General features: G+C 38.8%; 2 protein-coding genes across 4 annotated transcripts in view; one reads left to right on the forward strand and one right to left on the reverse strand.

The window, feature by feature from the left end:
* LOC138000775 (post-GPI attachment to proteins factor 2-like) overlaps positions 1 to 13,264 on the forward strand; it is a 13,713-nt gene extending 449 nt beyond the window's left edge. Inside the window, exons 1-6 of one of the 3 annotated variants that reach the window (XR_011123195.1) lie at positions 1 to 11; positions 3,543 to 3,813; positions 5,335 to 5,441; positions 5,929 to 6,037; positions 10,202 to 10,441; positions 10,750 to 13,264. The exon at positions 1 to 11 is cut by the window's left edge and continues 449 nt beyond it. Coding sequence is in view for 1 of the 3 variants with exons in the window: in XM_068847418.1 (XP_068703519.1) it covers positions 1 to 11; positions 3,543 to 3,813; positions 5,335 to 5,441; positions 5,929 to 6,037; positions 10,202 to 10,338 (635 nt within the window). In the remaining 2 variants the exon portion in view is untranslated. Of the gene's footprint in view, positions 12 to 3,542; positions 3,814 to 5,334; positions 5,442 to 5,928; positions 6,038 to 10,201 lie in introns of all 3 variants that reach the window. The other 2 variants (XR_011123194.1, XM_068847418.1) reach the window with 2 other exon arrangements.
* On the reverse strand, positions 6,078 to 10,195 carry LOC138000774 (adenosine receptor A3-like). The gene is made up of 2 exons (XM_068847417.1): positions 8,785 to 10,195; positions 6,078 to 8,618 (listed from the first exon to the last, which is right to left on the reverse strand). The coding sequence occupies exon 2, from the start codon at positions 8,512 to 8,514 to the stop codon at positions 7,597 to 7,599; it is 918 nt and encodes a 305-aa protein (XP_068703518.1). The 5' UTR covers positions 8,515 to 8,618; positions 8,785 to 10,195; the 3' UTR covers positions 6,078 to 7,596.
* Positions 13,265 to 13,646: the final 382 nt, after the last annotated feature.

Below are 13,646 nucleotides of genomic sequence, written 5' to 3' on the forward strand. Positions count from 1 at the left end.
CGCATTGCAAGGTGAGTTTACGAATTACAAGCAGGATCTGAGGAAAACAAACCTTTCAAATGCAAAACAATCTTATTGTTTTGTCCTCCAGATTGGGAATAAATTGAAAGCGGTCTCTTTCTTGATCCTTCTGGGAGATACACTGGTCCCTTGTTACTAAATGTCGAAATTTCTGTTGATCGAAAGAATTATAACTTACATGCCGGAACAAAAGATCGACAGCTTTGAGAACTTTAAATAAAAAATGAGCGTCACAAGATCTTACCATTTCGATGTATATATTATGATGTTAAGTAGCTATTGTAATTGCTTTACGGGTGAATTTGGTAGATACTCGAAATCAATACTCTCTCTGCGCTCTGCAGTGAACTGAGATCAGTGGGAAAATCGTTCATTTCGTCCCATAGTTCGTGATCATATTTTGTGTTTGTCTATATATTAAACTAGCTAAGCGACCGGCAGCTATATCCTACCAACCGAATTATTTCCGTGTACAAATGTTGTGCTGATGTTAAAAACAACAAATGAAGGACCAAATAATAAAGTCTATTTTATAAAGGGGATAAGAGCATAAAACTGGTCTGAGAAAAACTTGGGAAACATTTATCGCGGTACAAGGAATTTGAAATTCAAAAAGAGGCTACGGATAGCCCTCTCTTTGTTCGAAGGATTTTTAACCGTTTTCGTTCACAGTATTTCAGTGCTTTTTTATGCTGCAATATCTTGGCCAGTCCGTGCCTTCGTTGTTTTTCTGTTTACTCTGATTCATGCTCAGACCCAACCTCGTCCCCAGGGCCTACGAGCCGCCATTTTGAAAATCGCAGAGGAGAAGGCCCTGGGGACGAGGTTGGCTCAGACCACCTTCGTTATCAGACTCGTACCCAGTCGCCATTTACGTGCTTTTTGGGGAAAGAGGATTGGATACTAGGTTGGATTAAGGCGCGCGAGGTGTCATGCTGCCTCTTCCCATAACTCCCCGCGCGCTCCACTTTATCCAGACCGCTTTCGCTTTGAAACCCGTAAATAGCGACTGGGTACGAGTCTGCTTCGTTATCTAATACCTGTGTTTCATATCCAGATCAATTCCGTAGTCCAAAGTCCACATTCCTTGGCCCAACCATGGATAGATCGTACAATAGCTGTTCACATTTAGTTATATTGAAAACTGTTGCTAACAGCATTGATTCCAATCTAAACCAGTAAACAGATGCTTTACAAGTTTCTACAATATTTCATACATTTTCTTCACAATACCGGGAGAATTATAAAATTATGTAATTAGCCCGCTGAGATGTGTTACCGAGTCATACGATAAAACCAGATGTGCAACGAAAACACAAAAACTCGTTTCCGGTCATGCACACAATTCTTAAATAAATAATATTAGTATAAATACACAGGTGATTATACAAAATCGCGCGCTCTCATTGGCTCGCTATCTCGGATATTATCAGCCGATAATCACCTCGACGGACAAAATGGCTGCCAGTAGTCGTTTTGCCACTGTAAGTGAAGATGATTTCGCGTTGAAATGTTTTTTTTTTTTTTCTCTTTTTTGAAATAATCACCTGTGTATTTATACTAAAACAATTATTAGGGCCTGTTTACAAGGAGGGTCACCCTACCAGAAGGGTCAAAACATAGCCCTCCTTTACATGCAAACTCGACAAGCAAGGGTCACCCCGGGGGTAGGGCTAGCGTCATACCGCTTCTTGTGCCTTTGTTCACGGCGTCACGATAGTCCTGTCGGACGCTTTTTATTTTTTTCTTTGGTTCTTTGATACCCACTTCGTATCTTTGCCTTTTGGGCTTCTAATTCTTTTCGGTATTCTTCGTACTCGCTGGCATCTTTGCCGGGTTCTGAGACACTTTTCTGGGCCAAAATCTTCAGGATAGTCAATGGCCATGCAGCGTCTTCCTTCTATTACAAGCTTGCTAGGTCGGCTTCAAAGTCGGTTGCGTTGCACTGCGTTTTGAATTCTTTCGCGTACTTTAAAAGCACCTCGGCATCGATCTTCGGGTGACCAGGCAAACTTCTTAGGGTTTTTTGGCGCTACTGCTGTTGTTTGGACGCCGGCTCATCGAAGGCACTCTTCTACATTATTCTCATCACTTTGATGCTCATTTGCGATAGCTTCTGCTTGATATCTTCGGAGATATACGCATGAGACGCCATTTTGTTTTTGTGATCGAAAATTTGGCTCGCCAAATACTTCTTTTGACGTATTAAGATGAAATTCGAGATAGCCCTCCCCCTAGGGTCACCCTACCTTGATTGTTTAAATGGCTTAAGTAAACAAAAAGCTGGCCCTCCTAGGAGGGTCACCCTACCTACCTGACATGTAAACACAACCACGAAAAACAGTACAGGAGGTTCACCCTACTAGTAGGGCTACCCTCCTCGGAGGGTGACCCTATCTCCAAGTAAACAGGCCCTTATATGGCAAGCAATTCTCAGGCTAAGTGGCTGGTTTTCGGTCGAGATTTTACAGTACGGACCATTACCATGGAAACGGACCGTTTCTTTATTTTTTTCTCTCTCCCGAGAAATTCAAGTTGAGCGAAACACAAAAAGTTTCAAAAAGCGGAATTTTATTTATTTTTTTCATCACAACAGTACAATTACAGCAAGCGGAGGTTAGTTTTACATGTAAAAGGTCACCTTTTAAAGTTTACTAATGGAAGACGAAAGTTACGAACATACACCAAGCGGAGAAGTGTCCGATCTCTCAAAGAAACGATGCCATAAAATAAACAACTTGCTTACCTCACTTGCTCGGGACCGTACTGGGAATATTAGCCTTCGGTCGTTTTTGTACGGACCTCGCGCGTATTGCTACCACGATCTCGGTCTAATATTCCCCAGTACGGCCCTCGCGCTCGGTTAGTCAGAAATTAGTATTTCCCCTTTTTATCTGTCATGATAGTCTGCGTGGTCTAATGGTCATCGCGATCGGCTTTTAATAAGGAGATACTGAGTTGGAATCCTACTTGGGGTACCTTCACTGAGAAGTCTCTCTATCAGGCAAAGGCGTATTACGCATGCACAGGAAAATCGCGAATCCCCCCAAACAATTTAACTGAAAAAAGAAGAGTCATAGCCGAATCCTACACTTTGTTTCCTCAAACATGGTAAAAACTGAATGCAGCTGACCACAAAAACCTACCCCCGCGTCCGCGGACTAAAAATAATGCAACAAGCTTAAGATTACAGCTCCTTGAAGTTTTTTTGTGAAGATCCTTTTTTTTCCCCGGAAATTCTTTGACAGCAGTTTCTAGGTCTGACAGTAATAAGGATCACTGTAAATATTTTGTGGCAATTTGATACTTTTACTTTTCTCGGTCAATCATACACTTGTCAATACCAAAATATTGAATTGTCTTTCCTAGTCTTGGCTTGGACACCCGATTCTGATTATGACCAATCGTCGGGCCCCTCGCTTCTCAGGATAAGTGTCTGTGTTCACTGATCCAGTGTTATGTGGCGCCTTTGGCCAGTTGAGCGGTTCCCTTGCAATATCCGTTCTTGCTCTCTGTTACAGGTAAATAATTATTTGCCATCCATCAGTGCTTCAGTAGGGGGATTTATGCCGGAGAGATTTATCTGGAGAGTGGGAATAGCATTACACTGCCTTCCAAGAATCGCCATTGTTCCCTATTCACTTCACAAATATTTCAAAGCCGCAGCTGACAAAAAATACAACTTGAAGACTTGGTGGTTTTGGCTGCTTAATCTTTCAGCTTCCTTGTTACATTTGTTAGAGAATGGAGCCCTAATCACGTTAACATACATATCTTCAAATGACAATCGTGGTAAGACGTTATCTATTATATTGTAAGTCCAATCTCTATTCCCATATAATTTATCTGAGGGTTAGCCCTAGTAATGGAAATAAGTCGTCACAAGGACAGAGGAAAACCCTGACCAAGGTGTGATACATGGTAAGATTTTTATTATATGACTAGTTCCGTAAGCGGGCAAAACAAACCAAATCCAGCGCTGTGATTGGCTACCTGAGCGGGCAAGATGGAGCTATCTTGCCCGCTCGGGATTTCTCGCTTGGTCCCGCAAGATCAGATTGTGGTGTTTTAAGTCATATAATAAATCCTTTATTGACCAAGCTTGTTCGGTCAAGATGGCTGGATATTGGCCCCGTTCGTTTTTTGCTTGTTTATGGACCTCGACTTCGTCTCGGTCCATAAACACGCAAAAAAAGAACTTGGCCAATATCCAGCCATCTTGACCTCACGTTTGGTCAATAACCCATATATATACTACCCGCTCGGGATTACTCGCTTGGTCCCGCAAGATCAAAGATCATTTTCTGGTGTTTGATCCCATGTAATAAGTCCTTTATTGACCGCGCTTGTTCGGTCAACGTGGCTGGATATTGGTCTCGTTCTTTTTTTGCGTGTTTTTTGCGTGTTTATGACTTCGTCTCGGTCCATAAACACGCAAAAAAAAAGAACTTGACCAATATCCAGACATCTTGACCACACGCTTGGTCAATAACCCATATATTGCCCTGTAAGCATAGGTTCACGAGGAGGTTAACAAAGGGGAGCTAGACTTTGGGTGACGAACGGCAGCCGAAAGTAAGCCTTTTTTATTATACTGATAATTTCCTCAAACAATTCGGCGAAATCATGGCCCAAAGGTAAACACAATAGGCTAGTTTCGAATCGTGCAGCAACAAAAGAACAGAGTCGAGGTTCAGGGGAATAATTAGCATTTTGTATTGTTCAGAACAAAGGAAAATGCAAATTATTCCCCTGAACCTCGACTCTGTTCTTTTGTTGCTGCACAATTCGAAACTAACCTATTCTGTTGTGGATGCCTCGTCTATCTCATTATTAACCTCAAAATGCTCGCTGTCAGTTCTGAATGCAGCTATTGCAAAAACCACTTTCTTTTTGTTGTCCTTAAACATAGCAAGAATAAACACAGTATACGCAAAACCGGCACGAGGCAAACCGAATAGAACTACAAACCACTCCTAGGTCGGCATTCTTAACCAGTCGTCTTGATATCCGTTTCTCATTCAGTGGTTCTGAATAGGGTAGCTGATTCTCTCCCTTTTTCTCTCTCTTGTCGAACATCGTCGGCATCGATCTCAGCCGGAGATGTCAATCCTCGTGGATAACACTTGAAAGATGACAGACAAGTAGAGACCTCAAAAATAATTTTCTTTTCATTTTTTTTTTCAAAATGTATGCTGTGATGACAAACTGAAACTACAAGAACTTCAGTTCAGGAAACGCCTGTACTCGCGGTTTGTACGTATCTCAGAAATGCTGCTTGTCTTTGAAAATTCGTCGTTTTTTTTCTTTCAGACGTCCACGAGGCATCGTTCATCGGCTTCATGGTCTGTTCAATGGTCTTCATGCTCCTATGGTGTGTTTTATTCAAGTTGACGGCTTCTCAGCCCATGACCAATGAGGTTAAGAACCATTAACTTTGTCTTTCCGCAAACCCCTAACAAACAAAAAAAAAAAAACGGGAAAAAAAAAAACCTTCTCTCCAACCAATTTTTTGCCCTTAGCGAACTTGTCACAACACTTGAAAATGTGCTCATGTGCTCAGATCTCTGAATATCTCTAGCACGAGGGTGCAATGATCTTCTGTTCGTTTTGTTCAACCGTTAAACTATGTAAGGCCGCGTTGGTGTACCAAACCAATATTTCAGGAATCGCACACTTTTTATGTAAATAGTTTATTGTATTTTAGGAAATCCACATGTCAGTCACAGGGTCACATGGGTGAAAAGTTTTTCCCGTTGCGATAGAAACCTGACTTGTGTATGTGGCTTTCGATTTGGCGACAGTGTTTTAATTGTCACCTCAGCAGCAAAATGAAACGTTTATGTCACCTCGGGCTTATCAAATGTATCTGTGTGTACTTCATTATTACCTTTGTTCTATTTGCAGGAGTATACTTTATTCAGAAGAAATCTTTGTACTATGACTTTTAACTGCTGTTCATTCGGCATGGCGCTGTATTTTTTCTTTAGACACAACTGGTATTGCGAACCCGGAAGTATCCTTTTGCTCTCTGATATGCAATATGGGTAATTAGTTTTAAAAGGCGCCCGGTGTGAGGGGGGTTGAGTGGTTAGATCTTAGTCAAGTCCCCCGTAATCTATTATAACTCGTTCAATTGGGTAATCTTTTTAACAGCGATAATAGATGCGGAAAACATTTTCGACTCTTTCATTACTAGTTCCTTACAACTTTAGTTGCTGTTCCCCTTTTTTATTGGGCAACGCAGCAATGATTTTGGTAGCGCAAATCTGGGCTGTAGCCAATTGCTACAAAGCTCTTTCAATTCTGTAAGAGTTTTATGAAGCTCCCATGGGACTCGTTAATCAGTCTTTTAAGGTTACTGCTAACCTTTTCGGTCTCGAATTTTGCGAAAATTGTTAAAAAGCTAGCTCATTATATTTGTTGTCTTGTAAAGGAGTAATTATTTGAAAATGTTTTTTTCTTGCGGATTTATTGCAAATTTTGTGTTTTTCGTGACTAAAATGTGGATCCCCCAAGGTGTTCTGAGATGTCAGCATTCGTTAACACTCGTACAGTTTGACGCGGGAATAGATCCGGGTGTCTTCACTTTATCGCGTGTTGAGTTCGCCATTTATTTGTATGCGAGGCGATATCATCCTTACTAGGCCATGAAATGCATGAAACGAGGAGAGAAGTCGAAACGGGAAAGTTCTTCCTGGGTAAAAAGTATGAAAAAGACCGGGTCTAAAAAAAAGAAAGATTCCATCGAGGAAACAAAGAAAACTCAGCTCGCTGCTAGCGACAAGGCTAAGTCTGCAATCAGGTCTAAATAATCTATGGCTAATGATGCAGCGCTGAATGCCTCTTTAGGGGACCTTACTACCTCGATTTTCATTTGTCGGCGGCATCAAAGCGGCATGACCGCATTTACACCCGCATTGGCAAGGTGTGAAATCGTGGAAAATCTTTTCAGCCCGAAAACTCGGGGGTAATTTTTCCAGGAATAGCTCCTCTTCAAATGAAATTATAGTGTATGTAAATTTGTTGGATTTGTACGAAATTTGAGCAAATGATCATCGGATATTGGTGCACAAAAGTGTGTCGAGCTTTTAGAAAATTCGAAATATTTTTACTTTGACGCGTCTCTACGCGTCGCGAAACGGAAAATTTTTTTATTGGTCAACTTCAAAGTTTATTTTCTCGGAAACTAATAGGAAGATCCTAAAAGCCTATATAGCGCTGATTGCTGTAGTTCAGTTTGTTTGGTTGTGCGTGATAATGCGGGTAATTCAGCAAAGTGAACATGTATGGTTTTGAGTTTGAAGGGTCGCGCGCTCTAGAGAAAGCCATAATAAACAAAAATGTTCATGTATTCGGATTCTTCATTTTATTGCCTTTTCGGTGATATATAGTTGGCTGGAGTTTTACCGAAAATAACGTGCTTACGAGAGACTTCCCGGAAAGCACCCCAAAAGGTTAGCAGTAACCTTAAATAAGTAAGGATTTCTCGTCCGCTTTGCAAACTGCAGCGATCAAAACTGTCGGTTTTCATGACATAGAGACTTAATTGACGGCACCTATTCACTGCTAATACTATAAACAAAGCAGATGTCTTATGGTGTCCTTAACAGCTTGGCGGACTCCTCTAATCTTTAGGTAATACAATATTGGGTTTAGTGACGAGTTCCAATACAGAATAGTTATTGCAACTTGTAGTACGAGATAAACAGAGGGAGACCGGTTTCTTTGAATTTCTCGGTATACCACAGGTGCCGTTATAATGTAAGGTGAATAACAAAAGATCAATGCAATTTGTAGCCACAGTGCAGTGTACAGCACCTTTCTGTATCGTGCCACATTAAACGGAGCTGTTTGACACACTCTTCCATGAACATTCTTTTGAACTTGATTTGTAAGATGTCTCAATTTTAGGAAAATCCTCGAGTAACAGTAAAGTGAGGTTAGAAGACACACTGGTATAATGACATAGCTATACCACGATGAGGCCAATTCATTCCATAGTGACATGATGGAACCAACACCAGACACAAACCAAAAAATAATGACAGTTACATGCGTTCGACTCAAAGTTACCATTTGTTTATACCTAAGATTCAACAACAAGGAGAGAAGTCTATCCACACTGATGGCAGCCAGTGTTAACAAAGACACTGAACACAGCATATTCGCTGTTATTAGTGTTGCACCCAGTAAATATCGACAAATATCCCAGTGCTCGGTTACTGCAGAAATCCAATAACTAACATGTAATGGTCCAACGATGGTACCAATGCAGAGATCAGTTGACGCTAGGCATCGAAACAAGCGTTTAGACGGCGGGTATAAGGAATTGTCTTTACGAAGACCAACCAAGGTAAGAGCATTTCCCAAAAATGCGGTGAGGGACAAGAAAATGTTCAAAGCTGAAAGGCATATTAGCTCATTATGTATAGCACCAGTTAATTCTGCCGAACAGTAAACATCTTTGTAGGATTTCTGATCAGCATCCATGCAACTTCAAAGCGTTTTAAAGGATCGTCATCGGAATTTTAAGCTTTTGTGAGACGTGCAGGCTTTCCAGATCGCAAACTATGAGGAGTATCTTGATTGCTAAACTAGAAAAAAGAGTGAACAGCAAGGATTTATTTAGATAAGAGCCACGTTCACAATTCATGCATAAACTAATAACAAAGCTACTTTCATGTAAACGAAATCATTTGAATTGTAGTTTATCCTCTTAATTGTCATTTTTCGATGGAAAAATCACTTAGCTTTCCTTACTTTATATCGTCGATAGAAGTGCATGTTCGTGATGGCAGGATAACCTCTTGTCACATTTCTTTTACTGCAATGAGTTACCACAATAATAAAAAAATGTTTCTTAACTTGACTACACTGCACGACGCTGTAAAATACGTTTTATATGACCGGATTTTGTTTAATGAGAATGTGAAATTGATGTAATCTGTTGTCTGTCAGTCTTATCTTTAATATAGCGCTGGGTACCTGTCTGTACAAACATCTGCTGATGCAAAAATTGTATTTTTCTGAACGAGACCATTAGTTTCACCACAGTGATTGAGCTGATCAAGAATCCCACAAAAAAATCGTTTCACTGTCAGTGCGTGTAATAGTGAAACTATTCATGTAATATTGTGCTTTGCGTTCTTCGGGTAAAGCCAGTGAATATCAAAGCGTTAAATAAATGTGTCCCGCAACTCGTGGTTGATGTGTTGCCATAGTGCACCTGGCGCTTTCTTTCAGATTAAATCTTGACACAAAAAGCGTTTGATACGAATTGACACGCTTTCAAAGCAGTGCAGCCATTCTTGCTCTACAGCAAGTAATTAAGCCAGGAAACGTGGACTGAAAAAGAATGCTATCACAGGTGTTTATGCTCCTGAGCATCCAAAACCCCTAGGGAATTTTTTAACCCCCAGGATTTACAACAGGGCCTTTTACTGCATGTATAGAATTCATTTACGCTTTGAACGGGTTCAGTTTTCGAGGTCTTTGGATTTTTCCTCCAATTTTGTTCCGGAAATGGTAACAATTTAAATATTTAAGACTAGTAAACCAAGATAAACGGCCCCAGCGGTGATTATAACCAGATTAAAATGAAAGGAAAAACTTATTTTCAAAAATTACCTTTTGTAAATGAAACCATATAATGAAAAAAGGCGCGTTCTATTCGCCCAATAATACCATCTTCCGTTTATGAGGGTATAATTCCGAAAGTAGGAAAAACCAATTCAGAGCAACTATCGCGAGAAAATTCTCCTTATTCATCAGCAGTGTTTTGCGACTGTAATTTTCAAAAAAATATTTAGAAATCGGATGTTCCCATGGTTTAACAGCAAAAAAATAATACCCTGATATATTACTTTGACAGACTCGAGCTTAAAAGAATCTTTGTTTTTTTCAAGTACCATTTTTAGGGCATATAATTTCCAAACGCTGGTTTTGCTCACGGTTCTAATTTACCCGCCAAAGCAAATCTGAGATTTCTTCTGAGAGCTTTCAAGATTTGAACGAAATTTAAGGCGCATATTAGTAGAGAAAAAACTAAATAGAGCAATAAATTTCGTATTTTTAAAAAAAAATCGAGTTCATATTTAGATGTAGCGATGTTGGTAGAATAATACTTATTCCACATATTAATTATTGTAATTTCCTTAACAATTATTTTGTGTTGCAGTATATACATTCTTTGCTTTGTGTGAATACTTCACGATTTTGTCCAACATTGCGTTTCATTGGCATTGTACCTGGCTTTTCAATGGAGCGTATTTTCGGTTTGGTTACTTTGGAGACGAAAGTGCAAAGACAATGTGATGTTTGTGATCATGGCTTGTTCAAATAACTCTGTTACATTTGAAATCACAACCTCACAGATTGATCTTCCTTTTCAGTGAAAAAGGTCTCTGTCACCAAAAACGTAAAGATTCCCTCCTACATGATTTTTTTCCTTCTCTCTGAGTAGTTTAAAGCAATAAAACGGACGTCACAATATCAGCTGCAATTCCTGGCGTGGCAGATGCAAATGTTTCTGGCAAGTTCTGAGGTTTAATCTATCAAGAACAAGCGTCCCAAAACAGACAAAACCGATCATCTCTTTTTAATTATATTTTTCCCCGACGCTTGTTCCGTCTGGATGAAAATAATACTGAAAAAGAAGTTTTTGAGAAGAAGTGACGAACATTTTGAAAGAAAAGAACTTTGACTTTTTTTTTTCATTGCTTTAAGGGACACTGTAACGGTCTGCGCATGCTCGCGCGGTCAATGGAAACTTGAAAAAGTTAGCCTAACGTTTTCAAGTTTGGAGATGTGCAGACAATATGGTGACGTGGTCACTGCCCCATGCAGAGTTTCAAGCACAAATAGTGATTCAGTCTCCTCAAGAAAGGAAAGAACAGCCGTCAAAATACCAATACAGCATCGACAATGAGGACAAACTTTGTAGACGTGAATTCGTGAGAAATTCGACGTACGGTGTAATCGAAGTGTACGCCATTTCACTACTAACAAGGATCGAAGTCCATCTTCGTATTTCATTTAAATCTCAGAGGTCATCACATTATCATTTGTTAATAAACGTGTGCTATCTTTGCTCTAAAATGTCTACTTGAATATTTTGAAGAGAAAGCTGCATTTAGATGAGAGACGATACACTGGTTGTGTTTATTGCTTTGTTGTTGTTGTTTTTTGTGATCCTGCCTGTCAAGAAGGCATTATTATTATTATTATTATTATTATTATTATTATTATTATTATGGTAGACTTTATTGGTAAAATCATTCAGTGTCAACATCATTGCTGGCACAGCCTAGGCAATGCGGACTTGAATATAAAACATATATATACATGTACGTATATATACACGTTACATATACTAAAAAACAAAAAAACAAAAATTCATTGTTCACGTACTTAAGTCTCAGTATGATAAAACTAATATCTGCTCTTTCAACAACGCTATATTCTGCATTTAATAAATAACCCATTTCTGGGACCGTTCAATTGTTAACCTTGCTACTTCGGCCCAAATAACATATTCAGTTCTTTGTCTACAATCGGCGTCAAAATTGTTGAGACAATCTTATCCTTTAGAGTCGATTTCAAGCTCGGTGCGAAAATGGCCCCCTCCCCCGCACCCCCGGGACAATGTTGTGTTTTCTTCTGTTTCCTACGAGCCTTGTCAACAGCCGTACCGCATTGATTAGGGTGGGGGAGGGAGGAGTGTCCGGAAACGTCCTTTTTGAACACGTTTTCTTGCAAACAGTGTCGTTACCAGTGTGCTCTGTTGGCAACTGTCTCAACTAATGTACTTGGTTCTTTCAGCAATTGTTGCTGGAGTACATATCGTACCTTCCACTGGAGACCATTCTTTGTTCTTCTTGTCTAATATACTGATATCTGACTTGTTTGCACCGTCTTGCCATGGGATGTCCCATAATATCTTTTCTTCGTTGTTTGTTTTTTTGCTTGGCTGAGGATGAGGCTGTATGTACCATGGAGAAGAATCAGATTCATCCAATCCATATTTTTTCAAGAAGAGCATGATAGGCAGGTCGAAGCATTTTGCCATGTCGAGTTTTGTATAGTGACTGAGCTATATGTGAGATTTGAGATATATTAATTATTATGCACTATTTCAAAAAATAAATAATGGACATAACAATTACAAGAAAAAAGTTAACAGACTAATTTTAATTGAGTGAGAAAAAGTGGAAAAGTGCATAGTGGCCATAGTAGCAAATGCTTTCGAGATGGCCACTACCACAGGAATTAAATGAAAGGCAAACAAATATATATATATATATATATCTATAGAAGTGAACTGGCAAAGTAGACAGTACAGACAAAAATTAAATTAATAGTAAGAAATTAAGAAATTGACAAATTTACATAAATATACAATATTATTTACATTAATGAGTTGCATCTAAGGAGTCTTACATTAAGTTCAAACACACAAGAAAAAATAATAAATAATGATAATAATTAGGAAGGAAGGGAATATAATAATCATATTCCCTTCCTTCCCAATCATCATAATTATATTTGGCTGTCAAGGAGGTAGCGCTTATACTGTTTAATAAATGAAGGAAAAGGTAAAGTTTTAATATAATAAGGTATATTTGTGTACATCTTTAAACCTCATAATTGGTTCTGGACACTGGTCTGTATAAATTTTCTCTTGAGGCATATCTAGTGTTATAGCTATGAATTCTGGATGCAGGTATTATTAAATTATGAAGACCTCCTGGGGTGTTATCAGGAAAATGCTTAAGTTTATAGATAAAGGATGTCATCCTAAAATTGAATACATTGTCAAGAGTGAATTTCGAGTAGTTTATAGTAAATGGAAGCAGTTGCTCTTTAGGAAGCAAAAAATATGGACCGAATGCATTTGCTTTGTTTTCTTTTTACACTTTGAAGTAGACTTTGGCTTGCAGTTCCCTAACTGATCAAACCATATGAAATATAAGGGTAGATGAGGTTATAATAGAGTTGCCTAAGAGTACTAATAGAAACATAATAGCGAAGCTTGTTAAGTATACCCAGCTTCTTTGCTAATCGATTATTAACATGCTGTATGTGGGTATCCCATTTTAAAGTATCATCGATAAAAACTCCTAAATACTTAAACTTCTCTATTGAATATCACAAGCTGTTGCGTTAATAGATACCTTTTTCCTAGGTGATGCAATAATCGTATAACTGGTCTTTTTAAAGTTGATAGATAGCTTATTCACAGTACAGTACCTTATAACATTCACAAGTTCTTCATTTGTAGTTGATTCCAAGTCTTTAATATTTTTAGAGGAATAGAAAATATTTGTATCATCAGCAAAAATTCTAAACTTAAGTTTACACGATGAGTTAGGTAGGTCGTTTACAAATAATAGGAAGAGTAACGGTCCAAGAGTTGAGCCTCGCGGGAGGTTTCAAAGAGGATTCAACATTACCAACTTTTACATATTGTTTACGTCCGTTAAGATAGAAAACCATGTGAATGGAGTTCCACTTACACCATATTTGAACATCTTAGATAAAAGGATTTGGTGGTTAATAGTGTCAAAGGCCTTGGACAAATCTAAGAAAATACCACATGTTAGCATGTTGTGATCAAGAGCAGT

This window comes from Montipora foliosa, chromosome 4, assembly GCF_036669935.1.
Source record: "Montipora foliosa isolate CH-2021 chromosome 4, ASM3666993v2, whole genome shotgun sequence".
Lineage (NCBI taxonomy): Eukaryota > Metazoa > Cnidaria > Anthozoa > Scleractinia > Acroporidae > Montipora > Montipora foliosa.

Coding starts and splice junctions, on each gene's coding strand:
- LOC138000774 (XM_068847417.1), bottom strand. CDS start 8,514: ATGGATGCTGATCAGAAATCCTACAAAGATGTTTACTGTTCGGCAGAA.